At 38.8% G+C, this 23,612-nt stretch overlaps 2 protein-coding genes across 2 annotated transcripts; one reads left to right on the forward strand and one right to left on the reverse strand.

The window, feature by feature from the left end:
• The first annotated feature begins 2,303 nt into the window (after positions 1–2,303).
• LOC143886204 (Pentatricopeptide repeat (PPR) superfamily protein) lies at positions 2,304–6,063 on the forward strand. Its single transcript, XM_077390157.1, has one exon. The coding sequence runs from the start codon at positions 2,645–2,647 to the stop codon at positions 4,910–4,912; it is 2,268 nt and encodes a 755-aa protein (XP_077246272.1). The 5' UTR covers positions 2,304–2,644; the 3' UTR covers positions 4,913–6,063.
• Positions 6,064–8,118: 2,055 nt separating this feature from the next.
• On the reverse strand, positions 8,119–21,919 carry LOC143886543 (Eukaryotic aspartyl protease family protein). The gene is made up of 10 exons (XM_077390558.1): positions 21,348–21,919; positions 21,082–21,217; positions 11,089–11,324; positions 9,872–10,096; positions 9,635–9,770; positions 9,473–9,546; positions 9,290–9,389; positions 9,075–9,132; positions 8,714–8,785; positions 8,119–8,587 (listed from the first exon to the last, which is right to left on the reverse strand). Exons 1-10 carry the CDS (start codon positions 21,653–21,655, stop codon positions 8,355–8,357), a joined length of 1,578 nt encoding a protein of 525 aa, XP_077246673.1. The 5' UTR covers positions 21,656–21,919; the 3' UTR covers positions 8,119–8,354.
• Between the last annotated feature and the right edge of the window lie 1,693 nt (positions 21,920–23,612).

A 23,612-nucleotide genomic window follows, 5' to 3' on the forward strand; every position in this document is an offset into this window, starting at 1 on the left:
TCCTCTAAAATGTGAGCCCGTATGGCTGTTCTATCTTTCAAAAGTGAGGCGCGAAATGGGCTGTTCTATCTTTCAAAAGTGAGGCGCGAAATGGCTTTCCATGAAATTGTCCAGCAAATCCCTAGTAAATTTTACTGCCCAATGAATAAGATTTCTTTCCTACCCCAGGCATTATAACAAATGGCACATTCATGCAGTGATCAAGGTCAATGACATGGCAAACCATCATAGACCAAAACATGATCAGCCGAGTAAACAAGATAACGATGGAAAAAGACAAGAATATCCCATCTCATCTCATGGGTTAATTTTCAAAGGGTTTTTCGCTGATTAGTCTGCAAAATAATTGCTTATTAGTCCCTAAGAAAAGCATATTAGCTAAACAGTCCTACTCTTAGAAAATATTTGCTAAAAGGTCTCTAAAACTCACGAACTTCAATTTTCTCCATTTAAAATTTTAAAATGGCAAATTTAGCCCCCAACCCATTTAATCAATTTTAGCGTTTTTTTATTTCCCTTCTAATATTTTTGGAAAAAATCTAGGATATAAGCAACAATATTATCTCTTCCATTATTCTCGTCAAAAAACCTTCAACAAAAAAATCATTTTAGGAATTAAATAAATTAAAAATCCCTCTAAAATAAATTAAATAGGGTCGGTCTGAGATATCTTTTTTTCATAGATGGGCCCCGTTGGATTGTAGGAATTTTATTGGAAAAGTTTGGAAAGGAAAAAATCTAAAATTTCTTATTTCTTACACATAAAAAAAAAGATAATGTAAACCAACCCTATTCAATTTTTCAGTTAGGGACCTTTGGTTTATGATGTTATCCCTGTAAATTAATAAGACATAATTCCTCAATAAAAAAAATTCCATAGAAATAATTTTCCATCAGAGATATTTTCTTGCAATCCAACGAAGTTAGGAATTTCTTAGAAAAGTTAGAAATGAAAAATATTCCTAAAATTTCTTACCTTATTTATCTATGAAGGAAAGATAACTCAAACCGACCCTATTTAATTTATTTTAGAGGGATTTTTAATTTATTTAATTCCTAAAATGATTTTTTTTGTTGAAGGTTTTTTTACGAGAATAATGGAAGAGATAATATTGTTGCTTATTTCCTAAATTTTTTCCAAAAATATTGGAAGGGAAATAAAAACCTCCAAAATTGATTAAATAGGTTGCGGGTAAATTTGCCATTTTAAAATTTTTAATGGAGAAAACTGAAGTTCGTGAGTTTTAGGGGACCTTTTAGTAAATATTTTCTAAAAGTATGACTATTCAACAAATATGCTTTTCTTAGGAGACTAATAAGCAATTATTTTGCCATGTAGGGACTAATCAACAAAAATCCCAAAATGTCCCATTTTCAAAACAATAGCACAATCTACATAGTCATCTCTGGGACTAAAAAACACCAAAATTGACTAAAGTGTTGCCGCTCAGCTCAATACGAAAATTATGGCTCTCGGCTGCTGAGAAATCAAATCTAAATTCTAAACATAGATCAACTATTCATTCACAAATCAAATATATATTCTAGAATGATGATATGGTAACTTTTAAAGTATAAAAGATTAAATAACGCCTTCTCTAACAGCTTAAGCTTTTGGAGTAATTGGTTGTTTCACATTGTACCAGAGCCAAGGTCCTGAGTTGAAACCTCCTCGATATTAAAAAAAATCCACATGGAATGGCCAACCCAAAAGGGGGGCCACATATAGGCCAACCCTAAAAAAGAGGGGCCACACGTGAAGAGGACTGAAAAGTATAAAAGATTAAATTTCGCCTTCGCTTCCAGCTTAAGCTTTTGGAGTAATTGGTTGTTTCACAGTAACCGAGTTGGGAACCGAGCATGAAAATACCAAATAGGGCCTTCCTTCTTTTTTTCCTTTGCTTTTTTCTTAAAATGGCAAAACTGCCCCTCCCTTTTCCATGTGGTATGTAGTATGCAGGGATTTACTTGGTTCTACTCACGTTAGGCAACCAGTTTCCCAGCAGTAGTCTAAATTCTGATATATGGATTCTTTGATGGTGGGCGTATATTCTTTTGCTGGCCAGACTTTCCTATCTTAGCTAGATGACAAAAATGAAAATGCAATTTCCTAAGGGCTCTCTTATAAAAATAATAAAATGCAATTTCCTAACAGCTCAATAAGCTCAATTTGGTTAAAACTACATTAACCCTTGATTAAGACTATATTAATCCATTAAGCACAAGCAAATCCCTTAGTATTATTGTTTGCTGTTGTAAAAGTACACCGAGATAAATTACTAGTAAGAGGAGGCCAAAAGCGATTGAGGGAGAGAGAAGGGCAAAACCAATGGCAAATGAATAGACATAGGAGTCAGGCTGTTGGAAATCACTCTCAAGCATTACAAAGGAATGCTTGATAAAGTTGAAAATTTTCCCTTGAAAAATTGTTCCCACAAAAACAAGAGCTATATGTTGGGATTCAAAGTTTTTTCTTTTAGACTTGTTCCCTGAAAAAACTTCCAACTAAAACAATTGGTTACAAAAGGTTATTCGGCCCCCACCCCACCTGTAGGATAATGCGCCACCTTTTATTGTGAAATTTCATTAAAGCCGTTGATGTTTTCAAATTCAAAACTTTCTAACAGGGCTGTGGCCATTACCCATGGCGAGGCAAGCTCTACCTTTGATAGACAACACCTACACCATTCTCCACAGCCTCAATCCAGCAACAACAGCTCTCCCACAAGCCCAACAAGCCCATGCCCAAATCCTCAAAACAGGCCTTTCTAACCACACCCATCTCACCACAAAGCTCCTCACCCTCTACGCCAATCACCACCAATTCTCCGACGCAAATCTCGTCCTCGATTCCATCTCTAACCCCGACGCCTTCTCCTTCTCGGCCCTCATCTCCGCTTGTTCGAAATCCAATCGCTTTAATCACGCCCTCCATCTCTTACACCAAATGATCTCCCACGGCCTCTTACCAGACAATTTCGTCTTTCCTAGCACCCTCAAGGCCTGCGCTGGATTATCAGCCCTAAGAATTGGGCAACAGATCCATAAGCTTGTAAATGTAACTGGGTTCGCCACAGATTCGTTCGTTCAATCCTCATTGGTCCACCTGTATGTGAAATGTGGTGAAATGTGCGATGCCCGCCAAGTGTTTAGTAGAATGACTGAAAGGAATGTGGTTAGTTGGAGTGCGATGGTTGCGGGTTATGCTCGACGGGGATATATTGACGAGGCAATGGAACTTTTCGATGAGATGAGGGCGTCTGGGGTGGAGCCCAATTCGGTATCGTGGAATGGTCTTATTGCTGGGATTAACAGTAATGGCTACTTGAATGAGTCGTTGGCATTGTTGCAGAAAATGCATAAGCAAGGCTTTAAGCCTGATGGGACTAGCATTTCTAGTGTTCTTCCCACGGTTGGGGATTTAGAGGATTTAGTAAGTGGTGTACAGATTCATGGCTACTTGACCAAACAGGGATTTGGGTCTTATGCTTGTGTCATTAGTGCACTTGTGGATATGTATGGGAAGTGTGGGTGCACAACAGAGATGTTGCAAGTGTTTGATGAGATGGGTCAATTGGATGTGGGTTCATGCAATGCTCTGGTCTCCGGGTTCTCTCGCAATGGTCTTGTCGATGATGCACTGAGGGCGTTCAGGCAATTCGAAGGCCGAGGAATAGAACTGAATGTTATATCTTGGACCTCCATGGTTGCTTGTTGTGTGCAAAATGGGAAAGATATTGAAGCATTAGAGCTCTTCAGAGAGATGCAATTTGTAGGGATTGAGCCCAATTCAGTGACGATTCCTTGCTTACTACCGGCATGTGCAAACATTGCGGCCTTGATGCATGGAAAGGCGGTCCATTGTTTCTCTCTCAGGAGGGGAGTTTTTGGTGATTTGTATGTGGGTAGTGCTTTGATTGATATGTATGCCAAGTGTGGAAGAATTGGATATGCTCGGCATGTTTTCAATACCATGCCATCGAAGAATGTGGTTTCATGGAATGCAATTGTAGGTGGATACGCGATGCACGGTAAGGCTGAGGAAGCTATGGAGGTGTTTCAATTGATGAAGAGTAGTGGGCAAAAGCCCGATTTTATCACCTTCACTTGTGTGCTATCTGCCTGCAGCCAAACCGGCCTAGCAGAACAAGGATGGTACTATTTTAATAGCATGTCTCGCGAGTACGGGATTAAAGCTAGAACAGAGCATTATGCTTGCATGGTTAGTCTCCTTAGTCGTATAGGAAAGCTCGAAGAGGCTTATGCCATGATCAAAGAGATGCCGACTGAGCCGGATGCTTGTATTTGGGGTGCACTTTTAAGTTCTTGTAGAGTTCATGGGAACATGAGTTTGGCTGAAATTGCGGCAGAGAAACTGTTTAAATTGGAGCCTAGAAATGCTGGGAACTATGTGCTTCTTTCTAATATATATGCTGCTAAAGGTATGTGGGATGGAGTAGATAGAGTGAGGGATGTGATGAAGAGGATGGGTTTGAGAAAAAATCCTGGTTGTAGTTGGATTGAGCTGAAGAACACAGTGCACACACTTCTAGCAGGGGATAAATCACATCCTCAGATGACCCAAATCCTCGAGAGATTAGATAGTTTGGGCATGGAGATGAAAAAATCAGGGCTCCTTCCAAATACCAACTTTGTCCTGCAAGATGTTGAGGAGCAAGAAAAGGAACACATCTTGTGTGGGCATAGTGAGAAACTGGCAATAGGTCTGGGGCTTCTGAACACCCGGCCTGGTACGCCCCTACGAGTTATTAAGAATCTTCGAACTTGCGGTGATTGCCATGCTGCAATCAAATTTATATCGAGCTTCGAAGGGCGGGAGATATTCATTAGGGATACTAACAGATTTCATCATTTTAAGGATGGGGTGTGTTCATGTGGAGATTATTGGTGACTGACCACATTTGGGGCAGGTTAAAGGTTTGCTGTTGATCTCTACAAAAACTGCATCTCTACAATGTTGGTTTCAAATTGTTGCCAATATCAATTGGCATAGGATACATCGTAAAATTGAAACAGTTGCCCAGGCCTGGTCAGCACGACCCCCTTTGTGAGGCACTCATTCTCATGAAGTTACAAGGCTATTTTGCCAAGTTCCTTGGAGAGAGTTTCTCACTCCCCTGGGTATTCTCTACGTACACACCTGTGTCGGCTTTGGGTACATGTTCCCTTTTGTTGAAGGTTACTCGATCTTTTCCTGGGAGTATGACATGGGGTTACTTTAGCGTTGCAGTGCCTGGTACTTGGACATTGGCTTGAGGCATTTCCTCAACTGCCACAGAAGACCTAATTACAGCTCATTTACAATTCAAAAATGGAGTGCGACAAGTGATCACTGGTCAACTCCCTGAACAGCTGGATTCAACTGTTGCACAGTAGAATTTGGCAATGGAAGAAGAGGCATGGAAGCATGGATTGACGCTATTGAAATGTAACTTATTAGCCTTATAACATGCCAATCTACAAAAAATGGGAAATTGAAACAGCTGAAAGAAAGGTTGAATTTCCACCAAGTGGCCAGGGAACTAGTTATAAAAGTACAAACAGTTTCTTATTCATAAAGATGGAAGGAATACATGAAATTTGGTACAGAAACATCAGAAAATATCTGCATCATACTGATGCAGTAATGAAGCAAATAAAGGGGGAAAGTCCCTGTCTTCGTTAGAAATTTCGAAAAATGAAGTTATGTTAACTTAGGAACATATAAAATATGTGAATCATCTTTGCACTTTTGTTCGAGTTTCAGAACTCCCATGCTGGCTGGGCCTTGAGGTCTCTCTACTGAATATCCCCCAACCCCCTTGTTTTTTCTTATCAGTATCTTGCCTTTGAATCTCAACTTTTGATTTTGGTGAATTTGGATCAGAACTGATCCCTGTTGAATTGGGAAGCTTTGTAAAGTTCATGGGACTTCTTTCCTAATCTATGTTCATCTCCCTTGAGCTTCTTTGATCACCAGATGCATCTGTATTTGGAGTCCTGAAAATGCCATAAGTTGAGTCAAGTACTGGCTTAGAAGTTGGAGGGCCAACATGCTGTTTTGGACTTGTATTGATCCATTGACCTACTGAAGCAACAGGTTTCTAATTTAACACTTATGTAATATCAGTGACCTCTTGAGAAAGAAAGTTAGAAGAGCGTCCACACCATCAAATCAATGGACCCATCAGTAAATCTTCTAGCCGTTCCCATTATCATCGAAATTAAATACTTTTTTCAAAATCATCACTCTCATCAAAAGCTGACCAAACTAATTTTTCACCAGTGTCTACTTCAGATACTTATATTGGAGTAGTGATAGGTGTGCGTGGTCACCCTTCATACATTCAAATGCAAGATTAAAAGTTTTTTTAAGGGTGCTACTAGGGTGGCATTGGTTCGGGTTGAGGCCAACCCTAGCCCAACACTAGATAGCATTCCCTCAACACTAACCCGACCGAACCAGAACCCAACCCGCTTCTAAATCTCTCCACCGTAACCCAACCTGTCGAACTCGTTTTTTCCAAATCGGGTCAGGTTCAGTCGGGTTAGGTTCGGGTTAACCTAGGGCAAAAAAAAAAGACATAACTCTAAGAAATCACAATAAAATTAGAGGACAGAGCTCGGGTTTGGGTCAGGTCCGGTTCAACGCTAACCCAACCCGAAATTAAATCAGGTTGCCTTTTTCCAGCCCTAACCAAACCCAACCTGAGGAAATGCCAACCCAACCCGAGCCAAAATCGGGTTCAACGCACCCGACCCAAGTTGCACCCCTAATTTTAGGGGGAAAAACGAGATCTCCATGATATTTTTGGAACTTTTGAGAAATTATGCTCTAGATTTTTTAAGTGGCATGGAGCTTCCATGAGATTGCTCTGGATACATTTTCGGACTGTCAATTCTGTCGGTCAGTTGTCGATTGCGTGGCCAGTGGGTCCATATTTTTGGTGGGCTAAATCCATCCCATTTTATTCTTTCATTTGCAAAATATCCTCTCTACGGAGTGGGGTTTAAGCCTCTAGCTCAATTGACAAAGACTGTTTTTCAATCCTGAGGTCGGAGGTCCAACCCCAGCTTACCTACGCAAAAAAAATCCACTAGTAGGATAAATTTAAGGTGACTACAAAATCTTACACCGACAAAAAATATTTCATATCTGAATAAGATTTTCCAATTCAGCTGTTTGGCACGTGTATGGCTATATCCATGGATAGCCATCCTCAGAACAAGAGGAGCAGTGGGAAGAGAAGGGATACTTCGGGCGTGTTTGGCCACCATGAATTTTTTTTCATGATAAATTGGTGTCTCCAAGTGGTGGGAGATTGGTAGGGCGTCCCATAAAAAAAAGATGGGTAAAAATCAGGAAACTGATTGTGAAAAGTGGCTACAAATCAAGAAACAAAAGAAATCTACACAAAATAGGATCCACTTTTTACTGATTTTAGCCACTTCTCACCCCATCTCAATCGTGCCCTCTCAAATCTCTCTCCTTGCACCCGCCCTCCGCCTCTCTCACCACTTGGGGCATGTTTGGCTACCGTGAATTTTTTTTCATGATAAATCATATGTCCATATGGAGAGATGAGAGATGAGGGTGAAGCAGTTAAAATCAAGAAAACTAGTGTCTCCAACTATTTATGAGAAGTGGCTAAAAATCAGGAAACAAAAAACTCTACTCAAAATAAGATCATTTTTAGCCACTTCTCAGTCGTGCCCTCTCAAATTTCTCTCCTCCCACTTCCCTACCCCTCTTTCATGACTTAAAGAGACCGATTTATCATGAAAAAAAAACTCCTGCCCGCCAGACATGGCCTTAGAGTTGACTACCCGGAATCTGCTCAAATGGCGAACCTCCGGCACCCATATATAAAGGGACTGCTTGTTCTTGATCTTTTACATATGATTTAGCTGCACTCAATTCCCAATAGTTTTTAATTGATAGAATACAAAGACCAAAAGAAAGGAAATACTCAGTGTAAGCAATTATTACCCAGCTCATTCCTCCTAAGACAGAAGAAGAAAAGCTGTAATCAAAATGTAATGGTTAGTGGTAACAGACAGACAGAAGCTCCCCACTTAGCAAAAAGAAAGAACATGCCAGCACAGAACTTCAAAATATAGAGCAAAATCTGAACTGTTTAAAATCCTCAATGCAATAATCTTAGATGAAAAATACTTACGACACTGTCTTGAGATTATCTGGCATATCCCAAAGGAAAAAAATACATGAATGCCAGAGATGTATGCTTCAATTAGGTGTAAATTAAGCCTTTTATTCTGGTAATAGATTATATACACAATAGGGCTACAAATTTGTGTGTGTGGAGCAGCTTCTCAGCTTGGTAAAAGAATGATCAAAGAATGACTGACAACAGTACAAAAAGAAAGAAGAGAATATATATGAAGCAAGGAATCAAATGCGGTGAATGGCTGAAGGAAGGTGTTAACACGGAAACCTGACTTCCGTTCCTCGTCTGTCTCGTGGCTTCTGGAGTGTAACTATTCGGCCCAATTGCCGGTGATGGAGGCTCGGTTGTAAAGTTTTGCTGGTTCATGGGTACAGTATGGGTATCCTCCATATCATAACCTTGGGGGAGAAAAGATTATAATCTCTTGTATCAATCAATCATTTCAAAAAAAAAAAAAAACACAAACCTCTTGTACCAATCAATGAAAAAAAATCAAAGAACAGCGGGTATGACAGAACACTTACAGTCAAACTTCTTCCAACCCAAGATGGACTTCTCTCGATCAAAGACGATGCGATTGCCAGTCAAGAAATTCTCTGCAGGAAGTGAGACAATTGTGGGTTAAGCAATCATTGAAAAAAAGTCAGGACCCAACACAAGATATTTCGGATTATATATTTCAGGGCGTTCTCAGATTATATATTTCAACTTGAAACCAAGAAGTCAGTTGCCATGTATAATTTAACTGGCCTTGCATAATTAAAAAAGATTTCCAGCTCAACATTCCGAGTCATTGAGTCAATATTTGCTAATGAAGACAGATATATGAAAGATTAAATAATGTTATATACAAATGTTGCTTGAATTTAAAACTATCATACTTACGTCCAATGATATTTAAATTGTGACTCTTGACAACAGCCAAACAATATACAAATTCAGCCTGTAAATCAAGAGGATAAAATATTTTATTACAGGTCTTGGGAAATAACTCTATCCTAATAGAAACATTCAAAAAAGGGGGAAAAAAAACTCTATTCTATCAGAAGAATGATCATTTTTTTTTTTTTTTTCGACTGGTATCAGAAGAATGATCATACCTCAATAGACATGACAATAATAGGGTCAAAAACAGAAAACTGGCTTCCACCTTTCATTGTTAAACTGATGCTGGGTATTACAGTGGAATTCTGATTAGGACTGCATATTCAACGACAGAGTTAGAAGTTTGGAGTTCAAAAATACAAGTACATACAAAGAACAAGCTTGTGTACATAAGTGACCTCATAAAATAACAATAATCAAAAGGGATCCTGGGATCGGGTGAACGCTGTTTATCTGCCACCAGAGAATGGAACTACAGAATAGCAGAATACAAGTCATGTTAGACTAGACACACCAGAGTTCATATAAAGTATCAGGTTTCATTACTTAGAAGTACTTACACTCTCAGAAATGTGGGTATAAGCTGGATCTGCCAAGTATGTGAATGAGGTACCAGAGTCAATAATAGCACTAAAATTTGTATTGATGATATTTGTCCCCACACGTATTCCGGTTACACTGACATTGTACGTTGGACTGGCGCACAAATTGCAACAGAAAAAGCAACCATGTCAATTTGGGGAAAGCTAACCAGATTATTCTGAATCCATTAGAGAAATGAAGTAATGAGTACTCACTAACGCGGTTTAAGATTAAATGGAGTTTCTCCTTGGTCTGGGCTGCCTTTATCTCCAAAAATGATTCTTCCAATACCATCACGTCCAAAGCACATTGAAAAAGAATTTGCAGTGAGGCCCGCGGAGGATAAAATGCTTGGAACAGACATCTTCTCCATACCAAGCCCAAATAGACCATTAGGAGCTGCACCATCTAGAAATGAACCGGTTTGAACCTTTCCACAACTGCACAACCCAAGTAACACTGTTAGATCTCATGGGGTGCCAGTAAGAGTTCCAAAGGATCTATATAACTAAATGCGTCCATCATAGCAGAAATCAGAAATGCTATGATTTGTGGACACAGACACGAGTGTCGCGTATCACGAGTGTCGGACACGGCAAACCCCAAAAATTTAGAAACAGGACACAGCTAAAATACAAAAAATATATATATAATCATGATTTGTAGATACTGATTCGTCTTGAGTTTCGACGTAGATACGAATTTTCTGACATGGTAACATCTAAAAATCTAGAAAAAAAAATCTAGAAATGGTGATACATACATACATATAAAAGTACTGATTGCTATCATAATTTGTAACAATATAAATATGATATATTATTTTTGAATGGTTAATGCTAATATAAATGTGATATTCATTTAAAAAACTAATAAATCTCAGAATTAAATAATAATCAAATATTAGATAATCAAATAATAATGCATTCATCAATTTAATCTAGTTCTCTTCCGTCCCCAATATACAAAAGAGGGAGACCAATGTGATACAATGAATATAGTATTGGAATAGGGATTTGCTAGGGACCATCGCAGAAGACATTTTGCGGACCAGCTGTTGCATGAGAGAGCAGGCACATTTGGTGAACTAAATGAATAAGACAAAAAGTGAGCCTATGTGGCTGCTCTCTCATGCAACAGCCGGACTGCGAAATGCCTTCTGCGATGATCCCTAGCAAATCCCATTGGAATAAGAGTCTGTTTAGGGTTTTAGGTTTATGAAAGGGGATATAGCAGCAAATATTAGTTAAAGAGCTAAAAGAAGAGTTTATAATAGAAGAAGATTTAATAATTTTTGCGCGAGAGATTTGAGGGCTTGTGCCAAAAGAAAAAGAGAGAGATGAGGGTGATGCATCCAACCCCTTCAAGACAATAGCTTAAATTTCTAACCAAACTAAAGCTACACTCTAGAATCAATAAGAAAACAACATACCCAAATATGATCTGGGCCTTAACAACATCGTGCAGAGTGTCTTCTGTTGTCAAGTACATAACATCCTCCATTAGAATTCCAGAAGATGAGGTATCAGTAGAAACATATGCAACCTTGTATGGACAATTGCCGGCTATTTCAGAGCATTCACTTCGGGCTTCACACAAACTGCTGTTGCAGGGGACGGTTTTGCTTGTTGATGATGAATTAGGACTGTAAATGCTGAGCTCCAAATCCTGTTGAAATGCTAGCGAAAAACTCAATCAAACTAAAATAATGTCTAGAGCACTCTGCAAAAAGAAGACTTGGGAGATATAGATGATGCCTAAAAAATAAATAAAATAAACGTTGCAGCTTAACACCATTTGGGAAGACAATGGATTTCCGCAGCAAGTTGATCAACAGAGCAGAGAGATTATCGTGCTATATTAGACAATGAAACTAATCGTAGAAACTTGCGAGAGACCAAGTCCAAATTCAGAAGGGCTGGAAATCAAGCCTGGCCATCATTATGAGTAGCTAAGTGAGTAGAGAAGCAGGTTTTCTTTTCTTGCTTTTACTTCGCACCAGTAATGAAAAAACGAAAAAAGGCAAGTAGGCAACTACACATTTGTGAAAGGAAATCAGACTGTGTCCCCCTATGATTTGTGGACATGGACACGAGTGTCGCGTGTGTGTCGCGTGTTGACACGGACACGGAGTGTTGGACACGGCAAACTCCCAAAATTTAGAAATGGGGACATGGCTAAAATAGAAAGTATGTATAATCATGATTTGATGACACGGATTCATGTGCTGAGTTTCGACACAGATACGAGGTATATGAAATGAGCGAAAAAGGTCATTTCAATTCACACAGGTATCTGAATTGACCGAAAAAGGTCAGTTACTTCAACGCTATCCGTCATTACCTACGTACATCAATTGGAAAAATACCCCATAGTTTGGAAATTAAGATTTTGACCTGGCCTGAACTGATTGAAAAAGATTGAATTGTGTACTAGAACCGGAAAGTTTACTTTTTATCCTTTTAGAACTTGGCCTCGAAACTATTTTTAATATATCCAAATAGGGTTATTCCCCTACTTGCATGTACATCTTAAGTAAATGTGCTTAAATGACTTTGCATATAAATACCCAATTCTAAGAAGACGCAAGAAGAAAAGAGATAAAAAAGTGTTTCGTCTGAAATAAAACATAACAGCATATTTCTGCCGAAACAGACCGAACACCGGACGAAACGGTACATAACCATGTTCTGTTCTGGTTTTCAGGACGAAACACAACGTTTCGGCTGAAACGAAACAAAAATGACAACTAAAGACCTTACACAATTGCTCGAGATATTAGTGTCAAATAATCTCAATTTCTCAATCATTTACGGGATTAAGTATCAGGTCTGCATACAACCCGCGTGCAACCGTACAATTTTATTAATTTGGATGAAACAGAACGAACGAAACAGAACGTACAAAAACAACAACTAAGGACCGTGCACATTCTAAAAAACTAACTCATTTGCTCCAGATATTAATGTCAAATATTCTCAATTTCTCAATCATTTTACTGGATTAAGTATAAGGTCTGCATACGACCCGCATGCAACTGTATAAATGTTTATTAATTTGGACGGGGTCATCCTGGAAAGGCTTGGTGAAATCAAGCCATACAGTGCCAACGTCAAGCCAACTGGATCCAAGTATGAGATAAGCTAAAGCGAGTGCAGGGTAAGTGTATGGAAGGCACTCAAAGGGAACCCACAAGGCCCAAACTGGTCAAAGAAATAACAGAGAAGAAATATTGGTAAAATACCTCACGGAATTTTTCTATGGTTTTTCACTTTTTCCATCTCATATTTACTTACCTCTGGATCCCTGTGCATGTAAAGCATATTCCACATGATCACAAACTAGCAAAAGTGACACAGCCTAGAAGAACAGATCTGGTGTAAACAAGAAGAACAAGAAGAATGTGTGAAGAAAAGTAAGCAAAAACAGGGAGAAAATCACCAAAATAGGTGTATCCTGTCGCTCCATCAATTTGGGGGAGAAAACCCCACGAAAAAAATTCAGTGTTTAACTTCCTCCCACGATTACAATCAAATCCACGATCCCCCCCCCAAAAAAAAAAAAAAAACACCGCGCGCGTAAAAAAGAAGACTACCTTAGTAAATTCCACTAAAGTGATCGGCCCCACACCTTTATAATTTACGTGATTTAGATTATTTAAGTTATAAAGTGAGGTGTGTTGATATCGTCCATAAGTAACAAGGTCCAGTGAATTTACTTTATCTTCATTTACTGAAGTATCTCAACAGGTGGTTTGCCCAACTACTTGATGAGGAAGCATTGGTACCGGTTGCCAAGATGCATCTCCGTTATATCCAATATATCTTCAACTATATGCATAGGCTTCTTACAAAGCTGCTCTTCCTATGGATTGTTGTCCTTTGTCTAATCACCATCATCGAAAGCATAGAAATCATATAAGTCTAGCCACGTTGAAAATCAGGCTGATCTAAAGATGATCCGATAAATCAAGCACGTATGCATTGGAACTAATCTTCTTAACAACCTTACATGGACCAACCTTTCTTGCTTTCAGTTTCTGATAAGTGCCACGTGGAAATCACTCTTTTTGAAGGTTCACCATGACATTATCTCCTTCATTAAACTCCATCAGCTGACGGTGAGCGTTGACATCTCTACTTTGTAGAGTTCATTATAAACTCGAGTATTAGCGAAACTATATCAAGCATGTGTTGCAGTTTGTGCTCATATATAACTTAGAATGGAGTCTTCTTGGTAGACCTGTTGACAGAGTTATTGTAAGCAAATTCTGCCTGTGGTAAAACCGAATCCTATGTCTTCACATGATCACCTGCTATGCAACGTCATAGAATCCCATTAACAACCTCTGTCCGCAGATTAGTTTGAGGATGCATAGTGTTGGAGGATGCATAGTGTTGGATTATTGTAAATGAGCCCCCAATTTCTTCCAAAGTCTGCACCAAAAATGACCCACGAGTTTTACATCGCGATCTAAAACAATAGTTGTCGGCGCCATATACACGCAGAACCTCCCTGAAGTTCAAGCAACATGTGATGTGTTTGCAATTTGAGAACATGGTATAAAAATCTTGCAGAATCAATCGACCACAACGAGGATAGAGTCATGCCCCTGGCTGTTCGCAATTCGATCGCAAAATTCATATTAAGATAAGTCCATAAGGATGTGGAAACAGTTGAGGGCTACAGAATTCGATGTTCATACTGACAAACTCTGCATCGGCCATCGTCGGATCAGTCTCTCGACAACCCTAGGCTTGGTGAGCTAATAGTATCGTTGGGCTGCCCAATGCCCACCGAATCTGCCTCCGTATAGCTCCCGTATGGATCTAAACACATTGGTCATAGATACTACAATTTAATGGGCCTGGATCTGATGATCAAGATTATTCACAAGTTTTCACCCAGTGATACATTGATTTTGGGATGAATGGTGGTGGTGGGATGAATGGTCGTAGTGGTGCTTTATAAATTCAGTAACAAAGGTCGTTGGATGGCGAAATCACCAAAATCTGATCTGAGAAGCATGTTAAGTAGATCAAATTGATTTGAATCAACCTCCTTAATCGACCAAATTAGCAAGTTTCAATTGAATACTAATCAGTTTGAGTCGAATTCAAGAGAAGTTGAATTGATTAAAGTACTGAAAAATCCCATAAGGCATGTAATTTCAATCTCTACAAAGGGGCAATGGAGAATGAAACTTGAACCTTCAAATACCTTGATTCAGCTTGACTTCCCGAGAAGTTCAATAAGCAAATCTGTTGATCGCATATCTTTGACCATTTGATCATATGTGTTGGAATGGACAGTGGTGATAATACCTCGTAAATTTCATATCATAGATCTAATAAAGATCCCAGCCACATTTATCATAGGTCTTATGATTCGATGGGCCCATATATGACGATCAGGGTTGATCACAAGCTATTACCCAAGTGATCATTTAATTAGGATGGACACTTGTGATGATGCTTTTTTAAATTCCACATTTTTTAACTAATGATATGATATGATATCCATATTGATTGTAGATCAAATAATTTAAATGGCCTCAATGTATTGAATGAGATGTCCAATCTTTGATCATTAAATCGCCCATCTTAGAATGGATGGTGATGATGAATCCATGCAAAAAGCAGCTCTTGCTATTGAGGACGAGGAAGCTGCATGATGACCGTGCAATTTAAGGGGGGGGGGGGGGGGCGCCTTTTTGGTCGCGAGATGAACCGGAAGCTGGGTTACGGTGCCCAATTTAGTGCGAAGGGCCTGCCCACTGCGAATGTCGAAAAAACAAACACCATAAATGTGTGTCATTTGGGCTTTAAAACCACAATAAGTGATGAACCACAATACACTCCACTTATGGTGGCTCACAGACCACCGAACCTACCTCGGTTTGGTGGTGTCTTCTCCCTCACAAATGAAATATGAGGAGAGAGTTCTTTTTCACTGAGAACATATTCCATAGGCACTCCCATCATGATGTGGATGGCCTAGGATGGAACGGTGATCGGACAGAATTGTCCACATGGAAAGACAACCAAGAAACGACCGCCAACAAATGAAGGTCGACCAAGAAACCACACGCCGATCGTTGAGTGCCATTTCTCACCTTGTGACGGTATTCTTCATTCAAATTATATCCTGTTTGCAAAGCGAGGCTATGAGCAACCATCAACGATAGATATGTGGTTTTCTAGGATTAACTTGAGGTAAGAAATGTTTGGTCAGGGATGGGTAGAAAACAATAGTTGCAACCCAACAATCAGTTTGTGGTTTGCTAGGATTAACTTGAGGTAAGAAATGTTTGGTCAGGGATGGGTAGAAGAAAATAGTTGACAGCATGATCTTTGATGTATGAGATGATCTTGAAGGGTTGCAATGAGCCAAACTACGATCAGCATAGTATAAGGATGAATCTCAACCACGCTGGCTTCATTTTCTCAGGACAGAGTCTTCATGTGGATCTATGCCGTGAAAGCTCTCTTATTCAAGCACGATCATTGCCCTGTATGCAACTTTGGTTTCTCAGCCATCATTTCTCCTTTCTTCATGTCGCCTCCCTTCCCTTTTCTCTGATCGTTTTCTCCAACCCCCTCCCTCCCCTCCATGCTTCCTCCTTCACTCTCTTTTAATAGCTTGACACATGCTGAAGAGGGGTGGTTATTGCAACCCCCCAAACCAGTCCCCTCCCTCTTCCAATAACTTCCACATGTCCATCCGGGGGTGTTATTGCAACAGCCCATATCTATAAATTTTAGCCATCCAACTCATATCACTTTGGTTCCACCACTAAGAGTGTTCAATACATCATAGGGATATTCGATTGAAACCATCTGATCATGCCACGGATGTAGCAAAAGTTCTTTTGTAGGTCCAAGATTGTCATTTTAATGTGGCAGGGCTCAGGGCTCACTCACGTAAAATTTAACAAAATTTTGGTGTCAACATCTGCCACTGATTTCTATTCAAAATAATTCTCTTGACTAGCTTTTCCATCTCGAAATCCCTCTACAGGCATCCTTCCATCAAAATCTAGTACCTCTATTTGAACCCTACCGAAATTTAGATTCAGCGCTCTAGACAATAGTTTTTCAAGGCTGTCGTGCTCAGGATACGCAAGTTACATGGGCTCATGAAAGGGGTTTACACTAGAGTCGAAGCTAATCTCTCCATCGCAGCCTTCCAGATGGTCGATGGGATCTATATATTGTGGTCGCCCTTCTAGTACCTCCATCTGGGCTTTTACTCACTCCCTACACCGTTAATTCTGTAACAAACGTGTCAAATTTGTTACAGATCTCCACAACTCTTGTGTTTCTTCTTGCTAGGCTTGATTTACAAGGCCAACACGTCATCTCCCGCATGCAGCCATGGATTGATTTCACTCTGATGCCCATTTGACATAGCCTAGAAGAAAAGGGAGAAATCTAAATGCAAACAAGAAGAACATGGGGGAAATGTGAAGAAAATTAAGCAAAGAATGGGGGAAATCACCAAAATAGGTAATCCTACTGCTCAAGCAGTATGGGTGAAAAAACCCACAAAAATTTTAAGTTTTCAACTATCTTGCAGGATTTTAATCAGTCCCTCCTTTTGTGCATACATTCAAAACCTGAAAACTAATCTCAACCCTTTATTTTCATCTAATCTCAGTCATCAAATAAAAATAAAGACTACCTTATTAAATTTCACTTAAGTGAGCCCACACCTTTTATAACTTCAGTTATCCAAATCCGTGTTTCAAAATGTGGATGCAGTGCGAAACGCGGCCGAAGAAAATCCTTGTCAACTCGGCACGATGAGATCAAGTACTCGGTTAACACAGCTGAGTACTCGGTTGACACAGTCATAATTCGGGAGAGTCAAAGGGGTTTTTATTGACTCCGTAGGGCACAATGCATAACGCAGTAGCAAAACGCGGAACGCGGCCAAGGTAAAAGGGAGTCGACTTGGAGGAGTATATTATGACGCGGGGGAGTTTTAAAACTATGATCCAAATGAATCCAAGAAGCCAAGTTAATTGGGTTCCTTAATATGGTACTTTGTTGAAGGGTCCTAAACTACTCATTTCCTTTCTGAAATAACAGACCGTAATGTTTGCCGCAGCCATCTGGCACCACCCACTGCCAGATAATCTATTCTAAAGAAATTTAGTCCCATTAAATTCAGGACTTTATATTTTAGATTGAAACAAGTGACTACAGTATGAATTCCCCATTTTGCAATTGTTTGAATCTTTAATTCTATCCCCTCCATCGTTCTAGTTTCCCTTATAATGAATTTATACAACACAGCTGTATTATGAGTTACAGTAAAGACAGTCAGCACTTGAGCCTGCCAAATGATATGTACCGCTCTAATGAAGGCTCTGAAATGGATTGACTTGCATTGCCTAGAACAAAGGAAAAAAGAAAAAGAAAAAAGCCTCCTAGTTGTATCTTCTGGCAACTGGAGGGCCATAAGAGCAACTCAATGAGATAATCGCATCGCTCATCCAAAGCCTAACTAATGAAAGCAGACATCATCTCTGTGCACCAAAGCTAATGCTTTTGAATTTATTTTATTTTTTCGGAATGGTAGCAAACTTTCATTAAAAAAAGGGAGGACCGAGATGGTCAACCCCTTTTTTTTTTTTTTTTTTAGAACGGTATCAACCCCATGAAATATACGATAGCAACAAAAGAGTAAACAACATAAAGAGAAAATGAAAAACGGATCAAGGGGAAAGAGAAGACTTTGAAAAAGCTAAAGCTTTTGACAAGTGTTTATAATCATTCAGCTAAGCCAACTACAAGATCTGGAAAACAGCACTTTGCAACTTTCATCTGGATAAACAGAAAAGGCCTGCCCAATGACTCAATCCTCTCCATGGTCCCTCACGGACTTGAAATCCCAGCTTTTCCTTCTTGTATTTCAGATTTTATATTGAATCCATCTCAAGAAATCCCTCCAAAAGCTTTTGGTTTACCTTATTTCCATAAAAGGTGATTTGAAAACTCCCCAAGTGGAAGGCCCATTTTTTTTACTTAGACCCCATATGCAAACTCCAGAGCTGGTTAGCTAGAACCATAATTGCTAGATTTCCTTATCTTGTGTACCCATAAACTCTCTCTCTCTCTCTCTCTCTCTCTCTCTCTCTCTCTCACACACACACACACACTCTTTGAGTGCTCTACAATTTTATTAGATCTGGAGGGTCTCACACACACACACGCACACACTCTTTGAGTGCTCTACAATTTTATTAGATCTGGAGGGTCTGTCTCCTACTTCTAGGCCCATCTATTTCCTCACCTTTTGCTGTTATCTTGATTGCATCCAGCCCACTAGAGTCACACTCATCTCAAAGGAAAATACAGAAAAATAAACAACATGAGTCAACTGATCAATTCCATAACAGTAAGCAGCCATGAAGAAAATATCAGCCACCGTGAGGAATTGAATAGATCACATAATAAGATTATCAAAATTCATTGAAGGAAAATACAGAAAAATAAACAACATGAGTCAACTGATCAATTCCATAACAGTAAGCAGCCATGAAGAAAATATCAGCCATCGTGAGGAATTGAATAGATCACATAATAAGATTATCAAAATTCATTCAAACAACCTCCTATATATATATATATATATATATATATATATATATATATATATATATATATAGAGAGAGAGAGAGAGAGAGAGATTTTGGGCACACCCTATCTATGTGAGAGCCCATCAAATGAATGCTTTGGATCACCCAAACAATGTGGGCCCCCACTGTATTTTAAGATAGTGTGTAGATAACTTATCTACACTTGTGTGTAGAAACCGTTTTCTCATATATATATATATATATATATATATATATATATATGAGAATAGAGTTCCTAAGGTGTCACCTCATATAGCTTATATGAGGTGGCGCTCACAAAACATAAGGGGCCCACATTTTTGGGGTGATCCAAACCACTCATTTGTAAGGCCCTTAGATGGATATGGTGCCTACAAAAAATCAGGTCCATAGGATCATCCTAACCCTTCCATTTATGGAGGTTAAAAATGGGCAGATTTGTGGAGGTTTTTACCCATCCATTTCAACCTCCACAAATGGAAGGGTTAGGATGATCCTATGAAGTTAATTTTTTGGGCACACCCTATCTATGTGAGGGCCTATCAAATGAATGCTTTGGATCATCCAAACAAAGTGGGCCCCTTATGTTTTTAAGCGCCACCTCATATAAGCTATATGAGGTGACACCTTAGGAACTCTATTCTCTCTCTATATATATATATATGAGTTAAGTGAAGCTACACATACGTGTAGCTAACTTAGCTACACCGACGGCTTAAAATACAGTGGGCCTACATTATTTGGGTGATCCAAACCATTCATTTGATAGGCCCTCACATTGATAGGGTGTGCCCAAAAAATTAGCTCCATAGGATCATCCCAACCCTTCAAACTGTGAAGGCAAAAATTGATAGATTTGTGAAGGTTTTTACACGTCCAATTTTGCCTCCACAAATCGTAGGGTTGGGATGATCCTATGGAGCTGATTTTTTGGGCACACCCTATCTATGTGAGGGCCCATCAAATGAATGGTTTGCATCACCCAAACAATGTGGAACCCACTGTATTTTAAGCCGTTGGTGTAGCTAAGTTAGCTACACGTATGTGTAGCTACACTTTTCTCTCTCTCTCTCTCTCTCTCTCTCTCTCTCTCTCTCTATATATATATATATATATATATATAGCCTTTGTTCTAAAACCATTCACTCCACCCGACCAAAACTCTAAATCTTATGTGATATCATAATATAGGGAATTTGGCATCATCACAGGACCCCATTGTTATGTTTTCCCTCTTCTGATACCATTTTTTCATTGATAAAAATAAAATGGGAAATGTAAATTGCGGTTGAGAACGAAATCGAAATGGTATAAACTCGAAACCTCATAAAATTTCAACCAAAATTTCAAAATTTCGGTCGAGTTTTTTTGTGAAATTTTGGTCCAAAATTTAAGGAAAATCCCAAAAATAAAAAACTTAATTTTATATATTATCCCGAAATCTCAGCCGAAATTACAGAAATGTCGGCTTCATATGACATAAAATATATTCTTATTTGATTTCGTTGGATTTCGCCTGAAATTTCCGAAACCAAAATTTGAACCATGCCGAGTAGATCCTTTCACCTTCTTCATGAAATTTTTCTAAAGGATTCATCAGCCGACCCCAACTAGTTTGGGACAAAGGCTTAGTTGAGTTGAGTTGAGTAGTTTAGACATGCATTCACATAAAAATCCACATGCTAACAAGTAACAACACAATTAAAATATGATACACCATTAAAAAAACAACAACACAAATAAAATAATACTAAAAAATTCAATAAAAAAAAAAAAAAAAAGAAAGAGAAGAAAACATACAAAGCCATAACGCGCAGATGAAGTAGATGCGCATCTGATGCAATCACAGGGCACCCAAAACAGATCACTTCCAGTATCAAGCGCCACCAGAAACGATACACTCGGCGTCCCCAGCGACACAAACGTATAATGCAAACTGAATTCCAAAAAAAGATTCAAAACTAATTAAATAATATAATATAAAGATATTCAAGTTACGAATTTAAATAACCCTAAACCAAGAAAACAGAATTTTAAAACCCTAAATCCTAAACAAAGAGTCTTACAATCCCAACGAAGGTATTTTACACGTGATATTCCCATCAGAGAAGGTTAGCATCTGTTCATCAGATGCCAATCCACGGCCACGAATAACCCTATCTTGATCAGCCAAAGCTGAATAGTAATCGATGCTGCCTTTCTCCGGCCACTGAAATCCGGTGCCGGATTTTTCGGAAACCCATTTTTTTACCGGATCGGAGAATCGATGGTGGAGATCGAAGCTAAAAGTCCGGCCATGGGAATTCTGAAAAGTTAAAGAGAAGGCTAATGAAAGGGAGATGAAAAAAAGTAGAAAATCATAGCAAGAAGCCATGGATTAGGAGATTTCTCTGGTTTGAAACCCTAGAAACCCTAAAAACCCTAGAAAAGAATGCATTGAAAGAGAAACCCTAGGGTCTTTTTTATGTGAGAGTTTGGGAAGCAGACTTTGACTCTTTGGTCGATAGAAATTAGGGTTTTGACTGAGGAAGAGAGAGATTGAGGTCTCTTTCTCTCTCTCTCTCTCTCTCTAGCCTCTCTCTCTCTCTATCTGTTTTGTTTCCTTTTTTGTGAGCTCGAGTAGTGACGTTAGAAGGTGGTGGTTGGAAGCCGTGTTTTCATTTTAAGTGTCGTGACACACGTTGTCGTTGTATTTAGTATCATTAGCGAAAGAGTGATGATATTTTCACCACACCTCCTGCATTAGGCATGCGCCCCCCTTATAACTTGATGCGCCCCCTTTTGTAAGGGGGCACTTCAGTTTATCATTCCTCTTTTTTTATTACAAAGGATTTCTTTGCAAAATGTAAAGAAATTGATATTTGCACACCCAGTTTTAATAATGGGACGACCTAGGTTTTAAATTTCGGTTTGGGGGTAATTTTGGTCCTCACTGAAACCGAAATTTTAGCCGAAATTGGGTAAATGCGCTTGAAATGTCTTTTTTTAGGGCCGAAATTAACGAAATTTCGATAATTTCAGCTGAAATTCTTTAAAGGAATAAAAAATTAATATTTTATCAAAAATTTCGCAAAAAAATTAATATTTTTGGGCCGAAATTTGGTAAACTTCGGCAATTTTGGTCGGTACTCACCGAAATCCAAAATTTCGGCCCGTCCTCACCGAAATTCGAAATTTCGCCCAAAATTTGAAACCTTGGGACGAATCACGTTATATTACACTTTTTTATCAATTGGCTGCCAAGAGCTCTTTGAGAATTGTTATAGCTTGCAAAAGCTAGTTAAAAAATGTAAAACAAGGCATCAAAACATGATCACGCGGAAACTGTCCCAAGGATTATCTAGACAATCTTGCTAAAGCAATTTTGCAGCTCCTCTTTTTCAGGAGAGAAGTGACACCTCGTATGAATTATATAAATACGGTGAAATGGCTGGGTGCGAACTTGCCAGGACATTTCCTAGTCCTTGAGAGTCCATTTGAATCCACCTAAATACAGAAGAAGGAAAGGAATATAAATGCTGATTTTTTACTTTCCTTTATCTCTTGATTTGAGAGGAAAGACAAACACTACAAAACATATTGCATTTGGAAAATTTACTTTGATTTTACTACTATTTGGGATTGGTTTACTTGCACCAAAAATTGGAAAAATCAAAATAAAATGTCATATTTCCCCTCTACTAGCCTTGTTTAGTTGCTATTTACTATTCACATGACAATCCTACGAATTTTCCAAATGTAAGCCATTATTTCTATTTGACATTCCTCCCAGATCAAGAGGAAAAGGAAAGTAAAGAAATGATATCGATTTTCCTTTCGTTCTACTATTGTTGTTGGTACATCCAAATGAACCCTCACACTTAGTTGGAGTGTGAGTGTGACTAGCATGGTTTTAAATTTTGGTTTCGCCCTCACCGAAACTGAAATTTCAGCCGAGACTGGTAATGAAAAAAAGTAATATTTTATTAATTTCGAAATTACCAAGCTGAAATCTTGGAATAATGATATTTTTAATTCCAAAATTTCGGCCGAAATTTGGAAATTGACGGAATTTGGATTTCGGCCAAATTTTGGTTTCGGACCCAACCGAAATAATTCCGGGATTTCGGACGAAGTTTAAAGCCTCAGTGACTTGTGAAGAGAGCAACAATATCAAAATAAGAGTGATGAATCAAACAGTGGTGTGTGGTGCACACCATAAACCATAAACTAGTAAATGATTAAGGCCTTCCACACTCAAATAACCATTTTGCACCACACACAGACCGTATTAGCCATGTGGCACTATCAAAAGTATGACATTCTAGAGTGCATGAATTGATTTGGGTCCC

The sequence above is a fragment of the Tasmannia lanceolata genome, unplaced genomic scaffold (assembly GCF_043159265.1).
Source record: "Tasmannia lanceolata isolate RefF3 unplaced genomic scaffold, GAP_Taslan_0.1 ptg000011l, whole genome shotgun sequence".
NCBI lineage: Eukaryota > Viridiplantae > Streptophyta > Magnoliopsida > Canellales > Winteraceae > Tasmannia > Tasmannia lanceolata.